The 20,526-nt window shown below is 45.3% G+C and overlaps 2 protein-coding genes across 4 annotated transcripts; one reads left to right on the forward strand and one right to left on the reverse strand.

Moving 5' to 3' along the window:
- Positions 1-1,094: 1,094 nt before the first annotated feature.
- LOC115633158 (PHD finger protein rhinoceros) lies at positions 1,095-14,300 on the forward strand. Of its 2 annotated transcripts, none has more exons than XM_030530568.1 (8): positions 1,095-1,312; positions 1,673-1,987; positions 2,059-2,640; positions 2,710-2,904; positions 2,973-3,189; positions 3,253-3,442; positions 3,506-4,098; positions 4,170-14,300. In XM_030530568.1, the coding sequence occupies exons 3-8, from the start codon at positions 2,180-2,182 to the stop codon at positions 13,029-13,031; spliced, it is 10,518 nt and encodes a 3,505-aa protein (XP_030386428.1). In that variant the 5' UTR covers positions 1,095-1,312; positions 1,673-1,987; positions 2,059-2,179; the 3' UTR covers positions 13,032-14,300. The 2 variants fall into 2 exon arrangements, with proteins under 2 accessions (XP_030386428.1, XP_030386429.1); XM_030530569.1 differs by having other exon boundaries at positions 1,678-1,987.
- Positions 14,301-16,481: 2,181 nt separating this feature from the next.
- On the reverse strand, positions 16,482-19,044 carry LOC115632561 (JNK-interacting protein 1). 2 transcript variants are annotated; one of them, XM_030529778.1, is made up of 5 exons: positions 18,338-19,044; positions 17,885-18,231; positions 17,035-17,750; positions 16,779-16,963; positions 16,482-16,716 (listed from the first exon to the last, which is right to left on the reverse strand). In XM_030529778.1, the coding sequence occupies exons 1-5, from the start codon at positions 18,445-18,447 to the stop codon at positions 16,644-16,646; spliced, it is 1,431 nt and encodes a 476-aa protein (XP_030385638.1). In that variant the 5' UTR covers positions 18,448-19,044; the 3' UTR covers positions 16,482-16,643. The 2 variants fall into 2 exon arrangements, with proteins under 2 accessions (XP_030385638.1, XP_030385637.1); XM_030529777.1 differs by having other exon boundaries at positions 17,035-17,771.
- Between the last annotated feature and the right edge of the window lie 1,482 nt (positions 19,045-20,526).

The following is a 20,526-nucleotide window of genomic DNA, read 5'->3' on the forward strand; positions in this document are numbered from 1 at the left end:
GCTGTATGGATTTGTCTCATTGCGGTAACCATTTAATGTAAATTTGTAAGAATGTATGCATATATGTATACCATTCAACAAGTTTTCATGCTGACAATGTATATGCGTTCACCTTACAGAATACACACTTTAAAATTGAATTCATGCACTAAAAATCGAAATACATATGTATGTTTACATTTTGCTGGGGTAGAAAAGCATTGGCAACAAATGTTGCTTAGCACAGATTTATCGATGCTTCTACAGTCGATAACGATACCAGTGCAAATGTAAAGAATACTTTTGGATTACTTTTCAAACTTACATTCAATATCTTATTTCAAATTAAAAATTATAATTTCTATATAATTTTCAATTAAACTGGATGCGGATCTGGATCTGAACGATAACAGGGCCATAACCATAGGTTTGGGCATGCATAAAAGCTAACAACAGCAATGGGAACAATAAATTAATACATAACAATATATCACTGGAACCGAATAGATAGATCATAGATGTCTGGACTTTCACTCTATTAAGCAGAAATATAACACAGGCATTTCATCTGCGGCCAAACTATTCAAAATAAGTATTTTAAGTAACATAGGTAGGATATGTTTTTATTAATGGCTCTATTTTACTAGAATAATTTACATATTTCTGCCGAACTCTCCCATTTTTAGTAGATTTCCGACAGTAGTATATAACTGTTTTTCGGTAAACTATATCACTGAAACCACTTAGGTTTTCAAGGAAAATTTGTTCCAAAATGACTATCTGTAGAAAAACCACCACAGAAGTGGGGCATAACTTTTGATTTAATGCAAAAGAATTATTTTCGTTATTTAGCACGTTCTCTGCTAATTCTTTTAATTTTAATACACATAGATATATTTATATTTAATTATAACGTCGTGATTATCGATAGTATCGATAAGTATATATATATCGATATATGCTGACTATAAAAATGGCTGACTATGAGTACTAGTACGCAGTGGCTCCAGATCTAATCTAACTATTTTCGTCTTGTAAATATTCGTAATAGTTTCGTATTTGTGGCAAAACAATTGGCGAATTGTGATTATTTGTGAAAAATACGGGAACGCGATTAGTTTGCAAAGGGAGCCTTTTCCAATAACAAGTGCTCTGTGTGTCTGCAAGGAAAAATTGCGGCGGCAAACTAAAACAGAATTCGCTACGAAATTCGTGCCAAAACATCAAATAATTTGTAGCGGCAAAAGCCAGCGAGCGGGAATTATTGCATTGTGATTCTGGTCCTATAAGGATTCGCGAAATGTGCAATAATTTGCAAAAACAAATAATATTGGTACAATAAAAAGTAGGAAAAGTGCAAAAAAGATGAATATGATGCACAAGAGAGAGGAAGAAAAGCGCTCAGACAGAAGCTGGAGACTGCAGCACACATTGTCACCTGCATCTCGCTCGCACTCACGCGTGGGTGCACTCGCCCTTTAGCGAGTTCTTGTTGTTGCGAACGAGATGGCATCAAGGTGCGCTTGTGTGTAGCAGCAGCGAGTTGTTGTCCGGCAGCGCGATTTTCTATTTCCTTTTTACTATGTATTTTTTGTGTATTTTTTGGGGAAAAAACAAAAAAAAAAGCAAAGAAAATGCATAAATTTGCAAATGTGCGTGGTTTTTAATTGCTCCTCGTGTTTATGTACCCAAGTGCAGCTACTAACAGATGTGCGAAGAACAATTGATATTAAACAGCAATAATTTTTGCGAACGACTATCTATTCTGGAGAACAAAATAATCCACAAAACATTATTGTAAAAGAGTATACGCAGCAGACGCGCGCACTGCTCCTGGACGAGTGAGTGCCCATCACAGACTGCAAAGTGGCGGCGCTACTCGGGAATAGTGCTGGGGCAGGGGCGTCCATGTTTCACGGGCGGCAGCAGCAGCACAACACCAGGAGAACGCAGCAGCTTCAGCAGCAGCAGCCGGTGTGGTGTCGCCAACTCTGGCCTTAAGCATGTAGTAAGTAGTTGGCGCAATTCGCGCGATTTCATTGCTTTGATTTTGTTTGATGTAAATCATAATGCGCGCAGGTCCAAATTGGCAGACACATAATTGAAGCAATCCGTGGGTCTACACAACCACCACAACCGAAAAGAAGAGAAATCTCTTAAAGAAATCGAAAAACAACACAAAAATCAACACCAATGAAAAATGTCACAAAGAGGTAAACGTGGTAATCAACATCTGCAGCAGCCGCATAATGCGCCGCTGCCGCAGAAGCAGGATCAGCGACATGATGTTGAGCCCCAGCCACCGCCCACAAAGCGACGCAAAGGTCGACCGCCCAATGGGGCGGCGACAACAACAACAGTAGCTCGACCGTTGAGCAATAGCAATGCCCCCGAGCAGGAGCGCAATGTTGGAGGCGGTGGCGTTGGTGTTGCTGGTGGCGCTAGTTGTGCTATAGATGTCGGCAGCAAGCTGGTAGCACCAACAACAACAACGACGACAGCAATGTCCAAATCATCGAAGGTGCCGAGTAAGGCGTCCGCAAGCAAATGCAAGTCGCAGGGTAGCAACAGCAATACGTGGCAAGCGCGTTCAGTGGCCGACATTAAGATGTCGAGTATTTACAATCGCAGCTCGACGGAAGCGCCGGCTGAACTGTATCGGTGAGTACCAACTACTGCTGCCCCCACAGACTTTCCATAATTGTTTCACATAATTTTTTAAACTTGCAGCAAGGATCTCATTAGCGCTATGAAATTGCCCGATTCGGAGCCATTGGCCAACTACGAGTATCTCATTGTAACCGACCAATGGAAGCAGGAGTGGGAAAAAGGTGTACAGGTGCCTGTTAATCCGGACTCGCTGCCCGAACCGTGCGTTTATGTGCTTTCTGAGCCCATTGTATCGCCAGCTCACGACTTTAAACTGTAAGAATCCAAGAAGCCCTTGCGTGTTATGTTCCTAATTAACTAAAATGCATTTTTGATCGTTACAGACCGAAAAATCGCTTTCTGCGGATTACCAAAGACGAACACTACTCGCCCGAGTTGCATTGCCAAACGAATGTCGTTGCCTTGGCGGAGAACACATGTGCCTATGACATTGATCCGACTGACGAGGCATGGCTTCGCCTTTACAACGCAGATCGTGCGCATTGCGGTGCTTTTCCCATAAACGAAACGCAATTTGAGCGGGTCATCGAAGAGCTAGAGGTACATCCATCTGCAATAATGCTTATAAACGAAATTGCTCATTCAATTTGTTGCCTATTAAAGGTCCGCTGCTGGGAGCAGATACAGGTCATACTAAAAAATGAAGAAGGTCTGGGCATAGAGTTTGACGAAAATGTTATTTGCGATGTTTGTCGTTCGCCCGACTCTGAGGAAGCAAATGAAATGGTATTCTGTGATAATTGCAATATCTGCGTGCATCAGGCTTGTTATGGCATTACAGCAATTCCATCAGGTAAGCACACATTATCCTATCTCTGGAGTATTCGCTCACTTATGGGCTCATTAAATTTTGCAGGACAATGGCTCTGTCGCACCTGTTCGATGGGTATTAAGCCGGAATGCGTTCTGTGTCCAAATAAAGGCGGAGCAATGAAATCAAACAAATCGGGTAAGCATTGGGCACACGTTTCGTGCGCACTCTGGATACCCGAAGTTAGTATTGGATGTGTGGATCGCATGGAACCAATTACAAAAATCTCAAACATTCCGCAAAGTCGTTGGTCTCTGATTTGTGTGCTTTGTCGCGAGCGTGTCGGGTCTTGTATTCAGTGTTCGGTTAAAACGTGCAAGACCGCGTATCACGTCACATGCGCGTTTCAGCATGGTTTGGAGATGCGTGCCATCATCGAAGAGGGCAACGCTGAGGACGGTGTCAAATTGCGCTCCTATTGCCAAAAACACAGCGTTAGCAAGGGAAAGAAGGAGCTGGGAGGCAGTGGTGGACCAGGAACGTCGCACAAATCGAATAAATATAGCACGATACATGGTGCAGGGGCCGCCGATGAAGGTAGCAATACCGGCGCCGAGGATCACCGCAGGCGAAAAAATCATCGTAAATCGGACATGACATCAGAGGAACGCAATCAGGCACGTGCTCAACGTTTGCAGGTGAGTCGAGACTAAATAAATAAATATAAATGTCCTTATTAAACAATTTAATATTTTAAAACGCAATTTAGGAGGTCGAGGCCGAGTTCGATAAGCACGTGAACATCAATGACATCAGCTGCCATTTGTTTGATGTGGACGACGATGCAATCGAAGCCATTTACAATTACTGGAAACTCAAGAGAAAGTCGCGGCACAATCGGGAGCTGATACCACCAAAATCAGAGGATGTCGAAATGATTGCGCGCAAGCAAGAGCAGCAGGATCTCGAGAATCATAAGTTGGTGGTACATCTGCGACAAGATTTGGAGCGTGTCCGTAATCTGTGCTATATGGTTAGCAGGCGCGAAAAGCTCTCGCGCTCTTTGTTTAAACTGCGTGAGCAGGTTTTCTACAAACAGATCACCGTTCTAGACGATGCCCAGCAGCATCTACAGCAGGATGCCAGTGCCAATGACAAATCAACGCTCTTGGATTTAGATGCAGTTATCTACGCCAACGATGGCCCCACACTGTATGATCGCTTCTACACCTCAACCATTGGTGGCGCACAAACTGTGCCGGCGCAGTACCAGAGCCTCCAGTATATCCAGGAGCAGCTGTTGGGCAAGTACAGTAGTGGAAAGGGGGTCCGGGGCCGCGCTTCTGTATCGCCCAATAAGCGAAAGCAGCAGCAAGCGACAAGTGTTGTTAAAACATCGCCCAACAAAAAGGTTAACAATGGTGCAATATCGACAGCGACAACAACCACAACGTCGCCTGATAAATGGGGGACGTCGACGTCGACATCGAAGGCGCAGGCGCTACGCAACTCAGTGGCGGGTGGAAAAGCCGATACGGTTGGGACTGGGAGTACTGGGAACAAAAGCACATTGGCCACTACGGCTGCACCGACGACGGCGTCACCTAGCGGGAGGCGTGCCTCAAAGAGTGGTGCGACGACGGCAGCAACAGCAGCAGCTACAACAGCGACGTCGTCGTCGTTTACAAAAAGAAGTGATGATGAGGGCGCTGGCGCAGACAGTAGTGCGTCCTCCCGTTCGTCAAGCGGTAGTTCTTCATCGGCTGATTCGTCCTCGGAGGCCGCCAGCAGTTCTGGCGGCTCCAGCGATTCCGGCAGTGAGAGCAGCGCATCCAGTACATCATCCTCCAGACGTAAGGCCATCTCCAGTAAGACAACGACAGCCAGCAATAAACAAACATATGCACGTTCCGTTGATATGCGCCAAAAGCAACGACAGCGTCGGCAACAAAACGAGGCAGGTAATGGTGCGGGTAGCCCGTCTGCCGACTCACGTACTAGCTCAAGCGATGAATGCGATGTCGATCGGGACAATGATGGCGACGTCGAAGACAGTTTGCGACGTAAGCGAGGCGTCCACAAATCAGCAGTACCTGCAAAACTAGAGCAGCCACACAAATCTAAGTCAAAGCACAATGCCACAAACGCCTCCACCACCAGTATCAGCACCAGCACCACAACCACTAGCACCATAACCAGCACTAGTAACGGTGCCAGAGGAAAGTATGACAACGTAACGACGGGAAGCCGAGGTCGCGATTGTCTAGCACAAATGGACAAGGAACTACGGCAAAAGGGCGCTGCGTGTCCATCAAGCGACGAGAGCGAGGAGCTACTTCCGCTAAAGACTACAAATAGTGCCAGCAATATGGCCGCTGGAGGAATGGGTGTAGAGCAGCATACACGAGGAGTCGGGCATGCGGCAACGACATCCAACCGAAAGGTTGGCGCACAACAAATTTACTCCGACTCGGATAGCTCAATGACGCCCGACAAGGAAGAGGAACGTGCTACGGAAAGTAATGTGAGTGATTCACAGAACCAGCAAACGATACGCACAAAGGCTGCTATGAAGGAATTTACGCTACAACAACAGCAACAACAAACGACGACGACGACGACAACGGCGACGAATACGGCAATGACAGGCGCTTCATCAAAGGCCAAATCTATGAAAGAAGTGAGCAGCAAGTCTAGTGCAAATAAAAGCAATGTTAATGCCATTAAGCAAAAGAGTGCCAACAGCAGTCTACCATTTCCGGCCGATCTGCTTGTGGTACCACAAAGACAGGCTGCTAAAAAAGCTTCCGAAAATATGCGATCAACGAACCTTTACAATGCTGTTGCTGGTGCGCCAATTACAAGCGCTGAAAGCCTGGAACGAGTTCGCGATACCGAAGGGTCTAGCACCGGAAAGACTAAGCAAAAGGACTTGGGTAGTAGCAGCAGTGGTGGAAGAACTGCAGACCAACCGGAGAGACCAATAGATAAAGCGCGATCCAAAGAGATAAGTAAGTCAGGAAAGGCAGCGGGTGAAACAATAACAGAGCGCGGTAAGAGAGGGCGTCCTCCCAAAGTGCCACGAGATACGGACACCAAGGCTTTGGCAAAGGCGTCAACTGCGGATGCTAATGCAGAGCCCACACTGCACCCGCCAGCCTTGCAGCCGAAGTCAAATGAGCTTCTTAAGTTGCAAAACTTTGCAGTTTCATATGTACCGCAGCGACAAGCTGCCAAGAAGGCCGCTGAGCAGCTGAAGAGCAGTGGCATCGTTAAACCGGTCACAGAGCAGGCCAACGAAACTGAAAAGGAGCGTAGCACCGTCAGCGAAAGGGAAGCCACAGGTACCACGCCAAATAAACAGAAGAAGGAGGAACAGCGATCGTCCTCAACGGCAATAAAGCAACAACAAACGACACCTGTGCGAAGATCATCAATCAAGGAGAGCCAGACAACGCCGGCACGCAATCGGCGTCGTTCCAAGGAAGACACAACGCCCACGTTGTCAAAATCATCGGCCGTGAAACGCCGTGTAGTAGCAGAAGAGCTGAAGCTTTCGAGCTCTAGTTCGGGCAGTGACAGTTCCTCCTCAAGTAGCGATGACGCCGACGGTAGCAGCTCTAGCAGCAGTGGCAGTGACTCTGACTCAGATTCTCAGGCAAGCGATGCTGAAAAGCGTTCGAGTGCAGCGCCAGTGCTAAAGCGTTCGCCCCGAAAGTCTATTGACAAGGTGCCGCCGCAGCCTCTACCGCCGCCACCACCAACGGTCACGGCCTCGCGTACACGCCAAAACTCCACAACTAAATCACCAAAAACGACGCCGCAAAAGACAACTCCTCAGAAAGCGAAACCTCAGCTAGCGCGAAACATCAGTCAGACAAGCAGCAGCAGCAGCGGCAGCGCCACGGGCGAGGATCAGGCAACGACACCTACAACGCCGAAGTCTGCTACCCGACGCAAATTATCCATAGATGACAGGAAACAGTCTCCGGTGAGTCCCGAAAAGGACGTAACCGTAACAAGGCCGAAACGTGCAACGCGCGGTTCAAAGTCTCGGCCGCCTTCACCTTCACCAGTGCCTCAGACCACTCCGGAAACGGTGACGCCGAAAACTCCTGAGAAGCATATAATGGCGAGTGCGCCGAGACGCAAATCACGTGCAGAGTCACCTAAATTGATACCAAACTTGGAGCATGAAATTGCGCAACGGAAGGCGGCGAACACGAAAGGGACAATGACGCCCAGCAAGCAGAGTTCGCTTGACAAGCTCCTCACCAAGAAACAGCAAGAAATTAGTCGGATAAGTGCAGTGCCAGTGCTAGTGTCAATGCCAGTTCCAGTTCCGGTTGCAGTGCCGTCTGCAGCATTATCGCCAAGGGAGCAGAGTATCCCAGAGCATCAGTCGATTGCTATGATCGACACCAGTAAAGAGGCCGGTGAGGTGCCAATGGACATAGACGAGGAGCTAACGACAGCACCCACTCATACACAACTCTCAGCCAATGCGAGCAAGTTGGCGGAGCTGTCAGCAGACATTGATGAGCGACCGCCGGCGGCCCCGCTCCCTGCGTCACCAACCCCCACACCATCGGATGACGAGTTGTCCAATGCCAGCGATCTATCTGAAGGGGAGCGACGCAACAGTCGCCGTCGCTCAAGACGCTGGCGACGCCGAACTAGAGGCAGTGGCAGCACGCCACTCTCGCCTGAGGAGGAGGAGCATACGCATCACACCCAACACCTGCTGAACGAAATGGAAATGGCTCGCGAGCTGGAAGAGGAGCGAAAGAATGAGATGGCCAATGCAAGCAAATACTCAGCTTCGACATCGTCGCCTGCAGTTACAGTTGTGCCACCAGAGCCACCGGAGATTATTGAGCTCGATTCGAATTCGAATTCAGGTGAGCCGCAGCCAAAGATGAGTGATCCTGTCGAGCCATTGACAGTCACACCGGCATTGCAACCGCCCACGCTCCCGCCTGCACTACAGCCCGAACAATTGGCGGATCTTGACTCTACCCACCATCCCATAGTGGACACCATACTGGAAATGGAGGACAGCAAGCAGCAGGATGCGTTGCAAAGCTCTACCAACTACACGCCCAATGTATCAAGTGTTCTCAATCCACCAGGTCAGTTGGATTTGCTTGCTAGTGGGGTGCTAGCCGCCGTCGACGGCAACAAGCAGATCTCTGAATCTCAAGCTACGGCGACACTGCTGGAGAAACTGCGCAAGACTAAGCGAAAGACACATGACGACACTTTGAAGGACGCGGTCGATCTGCCACCGCCCACGCCGTCCATTCCCTCTGTATATCCGTTCCACAATGCTGCGGATCCCGAGGATATAATACACGCACAAAAGGAACAGCAGCAGCAACAGCAACAACAGCAGCAACAGCTTCAAACAAGCAACAGCTGTCTTTTTGGCACAAGCAACAGTGCACCCAGCTCCGTTGCTATGACGATCAAAGATTCGCCCATTACGGCCAACAGCGGCAGCTACGGTAATAGTCTGACCAACACGCCCAATGTGACGCCAACAAATGCGCCCAATAACAACAGCAGTGGGGGCAGCCATCTGAGTTATAACGAACACACCCTACCCGTCCCACAACCTTACCAGGCACCGACAGTGGCCCAGATGAACTTTCTGGATAAACAATTGGACAAGCAGCAGATACCTGCGAAGCAGAACTTTAACAAAACTCTGCCCAGCAACAACGGCAACAACCAGGCGCCTGATTTCGTAGATCTAGCCGCAGCCGCTAACAAGAACAATCTGCTTTATGCCGGAACCGGTGCAGCTATGCCGCCCACAGTGAACAACAAAATAGGAGTTTCTGGAGCCACCGATTGCGATTACGACGAGAATACGCGTATGCAGTCGCCATTTGGCGCAATGCAAGGACCACGCATCTGGAACGAGAATGATCTAATAGCGGCGCGGCGTTCATCATCGCCCAGCTCCGTGTCGGAGTCAAATGATCAGCCAGCAGCATCAGCTGCAGCTACTGTGATGGATGCCCAGCTACAGGGTTGCAAGACCTTTTTTGGTAGTTATGGTCTGGGCGCAACGAATACGGGCACGGGTTATAATCACACCCCACTGGTAAATGGCATCGATGCTCTGATGTACAACAATCAGCCGTATGCCGCACAATCAGCGCAGCCTACAACACCGCAACATACGCCTCAGCAGACGCCGCAGACGCAGACACAACAGGCCCAGACGCCACAGCAGTGTACACCAACTAATGGCAACAGCCAGTACAATGGTGGTAGTAGTGGGGGAGGCGGGGCGAGCGGGCTTTATAACCAAATACCGTATGCGGCCACCACGCCCACTATGTTCCCACAACCCACACCGCCGGCTCCATCTCAGCAGCAGCAAGCAGGCGACTCTAGTCAAAATCTTTACGGCAACGGAGCAGCCACTCAGTCCCAATATGCTGGCACGCCCTATAACACGCCGAATATGTCGCTGACTGCATCCCTATTACAGCAATCGCCACACCAACTGCAGCAACAACAGCAGCAGACGACGCCCAACCATCAGTATTGTCTGACTTCACCGGTCGACGGTATGCCAGCCTATCCGGCTGCATTGCTAAATAGCTGTGCGGAAGCCTCAATGATTTCGCATGCGCCACACACGCCGGTGATGCCAGCAGTGCCACCTCAGCCGAATGCCCCCATGACACCTACAAAGGAATCTCCCACTAAACGGAATTCGGTGCAACAAAAGCAGCACAAATCGCCGCAGATGCCACAGCACAAATCACCGGGCAAGTCACCGCGCCGCATGGAGCTGCTTAACAAGCAATTGCAGCAGCAGCAACAACAACAACAGCAACCACCACCCACTCCGCCACAGCAGACGCTAGCCGACTATAGCGTTGCACCCGCCCAACAGCAGCAGCAGAAGCAGCAAACACCAACAAACAAGTATGATCCGCTTACGCATACGCTCGCGGGAAAGCCGCGGCAGCGGGCCCCACGAGGTGCTGGTGCGGGAGCCGCAAGGGCTAGGGGACGTGGTCGTGGGCGCGGACGGGGAAGTTCATCATCCAATGCCATGTTGCCGTTACCGCCGCCAATGGCCGACTACGGCAGCAATACTCAAATAGTCAATGCACTAGTGGGCACACCCTTTGAGTTCAACACGATTGATGATCTGGTTGTGCCCGGCGTGGAGAACCTGCAATCATTACGGGATCGGCGCCGGAGCTTTGAGATACGCGGCGGTCATACCCCAGCGCCCGGATATGCAAGTTGTAAGATGCGTCCATCTGCCGCTCAGGCGGGCGGTGCTTTGAAATCCACACCTACAGGAAACGCGAGTGGGGCTCAAAGCTCCTCATCGTCATCATCGCTATTGCATTCGATTGTACAACCCGTTCTGCCGGGGCCAGTGGATATGCGTACCTATAACTTGGGTTTCGAGGCCCCACACAGCAGTGCTTCCCAGGAGGCCTACAACAACAATCTGTTGGGCGCGTTCGACTCGGGTACGGCGGATCAGACACTCTCCGAGTTCGACGAAGAGGATGAACGTCAATTCCAATCGGTGTTGCGCGCCACTGGCATATCGAGCAGCAAGCAGCCATCAACGTCATTGCCAAGTGTACCCGTGACGTCGTCGACATTAACGACGCCTATCGCACCATCGCCTTCAAAGAGCAACAACAACAATTTGTTGAACAGTGCCCTGCATTCGACGGAGGCAAATCAAGCTGCTCCAAGTACAACGGCAGCGCCGCAAACGCTAGTCTCCGAGCTGTTGGTGCCACCAACGGAGGCCTCCATGGAAGCCACATCAGAGGAGGTGTCGATAGACTCTGACACCACGCTTGCAACCAAGGCATCGCTCTCGGATTCGCGCAATCAGCTTAAGCTTAAGATTAAAGGACCACTCGCATACCCAGATCATTACAGTGCCGTAACCAATACCTCTTTGTGCAGCACCACCGTGGTCCAGTCCAATGCCGGCGGCAATATCGTACAAACCACCGTCTCAGCACAGATGACAGCTACAGTGGTGAGCGCAACTGCATCAGCTGGCGGCGGCAGTAGCAGCAGTGGCGGCATGAACTCTCGACGCATGCGCAAAAAGGAGCTCCTCAGTTTGTATGTGGTGCAGAAGGATACGCTGATGGATGATTCGTCCTGCGGACTACCGGCTGCCTCAGACAGTTTGCCGCACGAGACTGTGCTGCGTAAGTCAGACGCCAGTGAAGTGGATGATGAAATCTCTGCGGCCGGCACTTCCAAGCGCTTCAAAAAGAACTCAAGTCGTGAGTTGCGTTCGCTGGATGCCACCGTCATCATAGACGATCAGAATACCGGCTTGCCAGCGGGCGCAGATGGACGAAGACGCAGCGCATGCTCATCCGGCAGCAATGACAATACAAAGACCGGAGTAGCATCGAGTGCTGGAAAGAGACGTGGCCGCAGCAAGACTCTGGAAAGCTCCGAGGATGATCATCAGGCCCCCAAGTTAAAGATCAAAATACGAGGCTTGCCGGCTGGTGAGCTGCCGTTGCCAAATATGGGCTCCGCAGGCGACACCAGCTATGTATATGAGATGACACGTCGTGCCTGTCCACCTAAGAAACGCCTGATGTCCAACTACCCTACGCCCACGCTCGAAGATCTGAAGCGCGATTCGATGAACTATCGCAAGAAAGTCATGCAGGACTTTGATAAAGGTGAGGACAAGCGATCAACAGTCGAGGAATCTCTGCAGGCGCCTACAAAGAAGAACAAGTCGTCGAAGCCCAAAAAGGACAAAAAAGAAAAGAAGCGCAACAAGCTGGGCCATATGCAGACGGCAAGCACCACCACGACCATGACGACGACTCTGATTGAGAGCACGGCCAGTGCTTCGCCCGGAGACAAACCAAAGCTAATAATGCGTTTTGGTAAGCGAAAGGCTACTGAAACAATAGCTCTCCCACCGCCACCCGCAGCCCCAGTAGAAATTGAGAACTCAACGACAGCACCTAAGCAAAAGGAAGCGCCGCTTCGTCTAAAATTTGCACGCGTTTCGGCCGGCGGTGGATATGTGATTGGTGCCAAAACCGAAGCGAAAGAACCCCCGGCTGCTGCATCATTGACGTTGCAGCGCGACGAACTGCTAATGCCCCTGGCCAATTGTGGTGTATCTGCTGGTGAACGTGGAGCGGAACAGCAACAACTGCAGAACTCGGAAGCCGCCTCACCCGCTCAACTGCTCAACAGTTTTACGCCGCATTCGCAGAACGCGAACGCATCGCCAGCACTGCTGGGCAAGGATACGGGTACGCCGTCACCGCCCTGTCTTGTCATTGATTCGAGTAAGAGCGGCGATGTCCATGATTCCACTTCCCTGCCAGATGGTGGCGGAGTGGTGGTCGGTCCCACGACACCGCTTTGCGTGAATGTCGGCAACTATGACAACAGCAACAATTCACTGCCGTCAGCCAGTGGATCCGGGTCTGGTTCCGGTTCTGGCTCTGGCTCCAGCAATTCCTGCAATAGTAACTCAAACAACAACAACAATAGTAATAATAACAACAACAACAGCAATAGCAGGGGCGGTGGAGGTGGCGGCCTACTTCCATTGAAAAAAGACTGTGAAGTTAGATGATAATCATAAATCGATTTCGGTTGACTTCCCCCCACTTCCAGCAGTAGATTAGAATGAACTACTACTTCTTCTCCTCCTCCTTCATTTACTCTTCTACTCTACTACTTATGTATGTATATCTCTCAGACTTACTGTTCTGTTTCTTTTTATGATTTCGCTGCCGCTGATTTCTGCATTCTGCATTTAGGGTTTCCTTTGCCTTTGTAAGGGAACCTCCTCTGATGCCTGTACAATATTTGTGTTGTAGAGAAAAGAGGGGGAAGCGCGGAAAGAGTTCGGTGGTGCGAAATCCTTTACTTTGTACAGTTAGCTTGTAAGTTTTCCCTGTCGTCTGTCATTCTTCATTCGGTTCTTCATTGGGTTCGTTGTAATTTCGAGTGCACAAGAAGAGAGGTATTTAATACACACATCTATCTATCTATCTATCTATCTATCAATCAATCAATCAGAAAAGAAACAAACACACACACACACACACACAAACGAACACACGTATGTATATGGCTATACATTTAAAACTACATTTTGTAGATTGAAAATCCAAATGCTTGGTTTGTAAGCGAATGGGTTCCACCTACGACCGAGAGACACAGCTCCTTCCATAACACACAACTCATATTAAAAACTAAACATGTATTTTAACTATTTATTTATTAATATTCTATATAAATAAAAAGCAAAAACCCATGGGATGCGATATAAAACAAACAAAACAGCTAAGCATTAGCAAAGCAAAAGCAAAGAAATCAAGTTGTTTAAAGCGTGCAACAATTGTAGCCTATAGTCATTAATTGTAGTTCTTAGATAAAATTCGCTGCTTGGCGTGGCCGCATCTCTAAGTGCATATGAAACTCTAACTAATACATAGAAGCATACAAAATACAACAGCAACAGCAACAAAACAAGCGTGTTAAAGGGAATAACATAACATAATTAAGAAAAGAGTGTCAAAAGCAACTGTAAAGTAAACAAAAAAAAAAGTGCACTGGTTTTGTATATTTATTAAGGCACCTGTTGCCTCAGGCAAAGCAAAGCAGAGTAAAAAAAAAACATAAATATAAATATTAAAAAGTTCAAAAAAAAAAAGAAGAGAAGAAATAAGGAAACATAGACCAGCTACACATAGCATTGCAGATATTGCGCATTGAGAAAAATTAAGTTAATGAACATAAAAACCAACCGTACATGATTATTCCAAAAAATACAAATATGTAACGAGAAGAGCGGGAAAGCGTTATTCTAATTGAATAAGTGTGTAATTGTAAATAATTGTATGCAAGAAATGTTTATACATAATTACTACTATTACGTTAAATGTAATTATTGATTAATTATTATGATTATTAATCTTAAATTGTAGCTTTTAGACAAATTTAAATAAAAACACAAAAGCCTTATTTAAAAAAACAAAAAACAACAACAACAAAAAAGCAACAAACTGCAAGAAAAACAGCACCCCAACAAATTTACTTTTCAGCGTCAGCGTCAGGTTGCTATTCCGTAAAGCTTAAAACGCAACCCAGATTCCAGCTCCGGACATAAAATAGATAATTTGAAACTGAATAACACAAAGAATAGATTCCGAAAATTTGTTCGAAATTAAGAATTAAAAGTCAATTAACAACAAAGAACCCAAACGCAAGCAAACAATAAATTCAAACGCTTTTCGGATGTTTTCGAAGCCGGAACGCACTGAAACGCCTTGATGCCGTTTTTCCGAAAAATAAAGCAATAACTATCCTTATAATTAATAATTATAATAAAATAAAAAATACCAACCTCTTTATATATATAGTAGGCATCGAAATGATATGATGATGTCCATAGCTATTGATTTGTTTTGTATTTAACATTTTTATAGGGCGACGCCATATCAAATCGTTAGCGTTGAGATTTTAAGAAGCAGCAGCAGGAAGGTTTAACAGAAAGACCAACTTTATAAATATATATATATATACATACATATATATATATATAGCATGTAGTTTGTATAATAATAAATGGGCAAGCAGGAGAAAGAGGAAGCAGTTAGTTATTACATAAAAAGAAAAGAAAACTCACGTTAGCTACTTGGGACTATCGATCAACCTCTCTCATGCCTAAACACAAATTTTTTCTCAAACGAAAATCGACATATAGTGCATATAGTATATATTAAGAACTAACAATAAGTATTACATAAGTGTTGAGATATGACAACAGTTAAGTATGTATGTATGCGGTCGAATTATGGCACTACTTACTCCGAAATTCGAGATATTTCATATATTTTAATAAGATTTGGGACTGTGCGAATCGAAGCATTTGAGAGCAGGGTCTTTAAATAACTCATACAGTATGTTAAGATCGTTTGTTTTCGCTGAATCCCCTACCCCTCTTCCCCACCCCCTTCCCACGCATCATCGAGAGTGGTAAAAAAAGTAAAGTAAGTTTTTAATAATTAAAGAAAAGATAACTTGTACTGCTGTCTAGTGTAAATGCCTCATAATGTAGAACTACAGAACAACAACAATCTAAACAACAGCCTAGTAAATCCAAATATTTTAAACGAAATTTTTGTATTAGTACGCATGTTATACAATATATTATTATTAATAATTGATATTATTTTTAAAGTATAGATTAAAAATGTATAAATAACTGATGTAAAAAAGTGGAAATCAACAAACCAACTTATAGCATTAAGCTGTATTATAAATTAACAAATATAGAAAAAATTATACATAAATTGTGGAAATTCCCATTTCCGTTTGTTTTATTTGGCCTCTCAGTAACAATACACGTTTACGTCGATTTTCATTGCCATATTTGTATATATTATATATTCTTTTATACAGTTACATAGATATACGTTAGATTTTAGATATATAGTTTTTACAGCATCGAGCTAACTCGAAAGTTTCAATTCAAAAAATTCAAGTGGGTTTGTTTTTGGAGAGTTACATAACTAGTTGCGGAGCTTGAAGTCCGGCCCAGGCATGCCATATTTAAAGAACGTATTTTTGGCCTCAATAAATTTTATTCTACTATATGTACTGTTATATATTTTTGGGTGCACTCTATCGAAAAATGAGATTTGTTTGTCTGTAAAGTATGTCTATATTGTGTATGGAACTGAGAAAGTTGAGGGCTCATTACTAAACAAAATATCTATATGTCTTAGTTGCTCTACTCTCTGAGAAGGGAACTTGCACTCTGATCTCTACTTATTTGTAAATGTTATTATAATTTTGATTTTATTATTGCATCTGGAAGTTGAACTTTTACGTAAGCTGCTGGTGCTCCGATTAGGTTTTCAGGGCTGGCTGTGCTATTATTGGATAGAGAGTCGATATATCTATTTTAAATTGTCCCCATCATGGTTTTCCACTAATTTCAGTAACATAAATTACACTATTTACACAACTACTTGAGTGGTTCAGTTTTGAAAATATTCGAAGGGTCGTTTTTATTTGTCTGTCTGATTTCGCTTTTGATCAAATGAAGGACCAAAATTTATCTTTTCTTTTTTGTTTATATTAACAACTGCACAAAATATATGAATATTATATGTTTTGTATATATTTATATATAGAGAGAGAATTGTTTTGGTAAGCGTAATTTGCAGGATCTTTACTCTATATAGATGTCCTCGATTGGATAAGCGGTTTCGATGAATTTCTGATAGAAACGTTGAAAGGCGCGACTGTTGAGCGAAGAAAAATTACAATTATTCCAAAGATCTACTAATTGAGATCAAGATCTTACCCAACAGCCTCGGCGACGGGTCTTGTAGACTCGGAACCCTTGAAGACATGACAAGCAAAACGTTGTACAGTGGGATGCTTAGTTATAAATCCAATGAACCGATGATCTCTTGGATGAAATGCGCAGAATGAAACATTCTTCAGAGAGTAAAAATAGTCTATGCATGGCTTCTTCTCCTTTTTGTTCTGTTCAATGGTAAAACATATAGTACTATAGTTGATGAAATCATTCAGATCATCTGGTGATAGGTACTCACATTTGGTGCCGAGCGATCGACCATGCGTAGACCTTGATCAGATACCTCTAGGATGCAGGTCTGCCCTATCGGGGAGTTGCCGTATTCACCGACAATTTTGCGCACTGCTTGGCACACCACGCCCGTACCCTTGTGGGCCAGCGTCTCCACTGAGCCCAAGTAACCCAGTAAGTAGCGCTCCTTCTTCACTAGTTGAACCGTCGGATCGAACTCGTTGTAGTCCAAGTCTACGGCATAGGCCGATGGAAAGATTCCCTGTCGACCTGTTCGCAAATTAACGCCTTCACACCACAAATCATCGGCCTCCTTCTGCACGTAGATGGCATCGCCTATTTCAAGCTCGATCTCGTCCTGATGACGCGGCACGAATTTGTGCAGACCCCGATGAGTGGCTTCCAGCATCTCTAGCTGACCAAAGGGGACACCGCCGAAGGGTGGCGGAAAGGGAGATTGGGACACAGGTGATGTTATCTGCGGCGACATGCTCTTGAAATCGTTCGGAGAGTGGGCCGTGCTGTGGCCGCTATCCACATCGCCCAGACTCTGCAATCGCTCTGAATCGGGGCTGGAGTCCTCGTCCAGCAAATAGCCGCACTTGAGCGTTAGAAATGAGCGTTGCTGACAGGGGCGCTGTGCATTTGGTCCGCTCTTGAACTCACCGACCAACTGATTGTGGTTGCCATAAAGGGATGTGCCATTTGCTGTGGAGCCAGCACCTAAAAGATGAAGAATGGAAGCTGGAAAGGGTCAGGAGTATATGGGGTTACTCTACGTTTAGGGCGGGAGACTAATCAACTAAAAGCATGCTGGGCACAACCAGAGATAATGAGAAATTATAACTACTACTTACATTTTTTATCCTTGGGTATTTCGGGAAGCTTACGTCGACGTCGCAACTGCTGCTGCTGATGGGTCCCGGCAGAGTTCGGAGTCAACAGGAATTGACTCTCACTGCAGTTGCTGCCCACCCCACCCATGGCATCTTGATGGTTAAGCGGATGATGGCGATGCGAGTTGAAGGAATCGTTTGTGTCCAGCGAACCGTCCGACGAGAGAGACACCACTTTTAAGCCATCGCCCAACTCATCATCCTCCACCTGCTGGCGCTGAAGCTTCGCATCCACGCTCACCTCCTCCTGATCGGAGGCATCGCTCTTCAACGACTGTGTATCCTCCAGCTCATCATTTGGTATTAGCCTAGAGATGGGAGGTAGGTAAAAGAAAGCATTAGCCCGCATTGATTTATCCAGCACTCTAGCTGGTTCCGGAATTTCTTTAATTCCCTCTTCCAATTCGTACTTACGAATAAAATGCCTGCGGACTGTTCTTGACGCCCACACCTGCATTGAAGGTTGCAATTGTGTGTGATTGAAATATGGGCCGATGGAACTCCTCGAATTCACTGTCGGCCATGTTTTTCTAAACTGGGCTACGCCCAGGTATCCTCTCCGAATCTTGCACTTCCTTCACTGCGCGCACTAAATAGCAGCGCCTCAAAGACTGAACGACTTTACAGGAATCCCGATTTCAATTTTCTTCTCGCCGTCACAGTCGAATTTAATATTTTTCACTTCACATGTGAAAATCAATAATTTCCTTGGCGTCGCGTCGTTCTTCTTCAGTTCAGGGCTCCGTTTGACATTCAGAACAACTGACAACTGCCAACCTCCATATACCAGTATACTTGTAATGTCGCCACACAGCAGGGAAATTTTTGCAGTCACTCTCTTTCCTATAACTTGTTTTTGTTTACAACTCAACAACTGCCCGTTTTGGGGCAACCGGTGCATGGGGTCTGTGTCTGTCCAATGGTGGTTGAAAAGTTGCGAGCATGCGCCCTTCCTTCTTTGTGTTTTGCATTAAGGGTGACTTCTGTGGATGATGTTTGATATATTCGCAGGACTAGCCAGTCGATGTGGCCTCAGATTGCATTTCAAATGCGCAACAAACGATGTTGAATTCGCTTTATGGGCAGGGTAGGGCACAGTTCTAGCAGCTCTGATCAAAACTTCTTCACAAATATGCCATGCATTTGAAAATATTCTACTCTACTTGTATTATAGACTAATTTTCTTTTTCACAAATACGAGTATTTCATCTTAAAATTCAAATCAGTTCTTGAAATATTTCAATTTTGAAAAATCTCTTTGAGAATATCTGACAATTCATTTCAAAATATTTTTTAACTCTGGACTTGTTTTCAACTTATTAACTTTTTCTTACAAAAGAAAGTTGAAATCATTTAGCTCCAGTCTGACTCTTAAATACTGTTCAAGGTTATTAGAAAGCGTAGGGACACAGACATATGTACATATTTATTAATATATTACCATTACGATCGTACGTACTGATTTACTTATTAGAATTACAATCGATAGTTCAAAATATAGCAAATATATAATAATTATACTATTATTATAATAACATACACATATTATAATAATAAATGATATTGGAAGAAAATTCAAACATGAACCATCTTATGCGGAACTATAGTTTTAAATTGGAACACCCCGAAAATTGATATAAGAAACAAGAAAGCAATGCTAAAGTCGAGCAGGCTCAACTTTTAAATACCCTGTACCTCCCACCAAAAAGGAAAAGAGAAAAAAAATTGTAATTTATTTTAAAAAAAAGTATATCTATATATATGTTACATACATTCGCACAAAACTAGTGTAGCCTTTCACCCTTTGGGTACAGGCTATAAACATTTCAATTTCCTTTCACATTGTAGGTGAGCAATAAGAAATGGGTTCGGAAAATTTGAGCTCCAGGGAGAATGGAAAATGTGTATGTGTGTTTATATGTACCTAACATAATTTGCTACTGGGTAGTTCCTATAGGAACTTTTCAGGAAATGAGCGGGGAGAAATAGTATAAAATAAATAAATAGAGCCCTGCTTGTTCTTAATATATTATTAATGCTGAAGTATGAACTAAAAACTAAAAATGTATTCATTGCTCCCCAACCCAATATATTGGAATATTGTTGTGTAAGTTTGAAAATACATTTCCCTGATTTCCTATTGACAATTTGCAAAGATTTGGTTGCACTTCATTTATAGTTCCAATGTTGAAAATATTTGTCCATGCATCCATAATATTGTTTGTCAAGAAAAATGAATAAATACATTTACAAATAGCTAATTTGTGTCATGTTCAATTTTCTTAAACTATCCTTTACTGAAAGGAGTTGCTAAATTGCCGACAAATGCTATTCAAATCAACTTAAAGCCACCTCTTCGTCTCTTGCCTTTCCTTCACTTCCCTTCCCCACCCACCAGCTCGACATCGTCTTGACTCATTGCATATTAGCAGCTGAAATTAAATTATTCCGAAATCAACAAAATCACAAACGCCATTCATATTCATGGCTGTCAGGACTTCTCGGCAGAGCTAGTGCATGTACTCTTATACATATGTATGTGTGTGCGCCAAGCTCCGCCCCTTGCTTTTCATCATCCTGCTGGTAAACACTGCTGTAGCAAC

Source organism: Scaptodrosophila lebanonensis, unplaced genomic scaffold (assembly GCF_003285725.1).
Source record: "Scaptodrosophila lebanonensis strain 11010-0011.00,11010-0021.00 unplaced genomic scaffold, SlebRS2 tig00001415-arrow-pilon, whole genome shotgun sequence".
NCBI classification, from domain to species: Eukaryota; Metazoa; Arthropoda; class Insecta; order Diptera; family Drosophilidae; genus Scaptodrosophila; species Scaptodrosophila lebanonensis.

What these genes read in the sequence shown, in the direction of transcription:
- LOC115632561 (XM_030529777.1), bottom strand. Translation starts at nt 18,447, where the DNA reads ATGGCCGACAGTGAATTCGAGGAGTTCCATCGGCCCATATTTCAATCA. An exon ending in AGTCCGCAGGCATTTTATTC is followed by an intron (nt 18,232 to 18,337) that starts GTAAGTACGAAT and finishes TCCCATCTCTAG; the next exon opens with GCTAATACCAAATGATGAGC. An exon ending in CCCGTCGCCGAGGCTGTTGG is followed by an intron (nt 16,717 to 16,778) that starts GTAAGATCTTGA and finishes TTCGCTCAACAG; the next exon opens with TCGCGCCTTTCAACGTTTCT.
- LOC115633158 (XM_030530568.1), top strand. Translation starts at nt 2,180, where the DNA reads ATGTCACAAAGAGGTAAACGTGGTAATCAACATCTGCAGCAGCCGCAT. An exon ending in CCAGCTCACGACTTTAAACT is followed by an intron (nt 2,905 to 2,972) that starts GTAAGAATCCAA and finishes TGATCGTTACAG; the next exon opens with ACCGAAAAATCGCTTTCTGC. An exon ending in CACGTGCTCAACGTTTGCAG is followed by an intron (nt 4,099 to 4,169) that starts GTGAGTCGAGAC and finishes AACGCAATTTAG; the next exon opens with GAGGTCGAGGCCGAGTTCGA.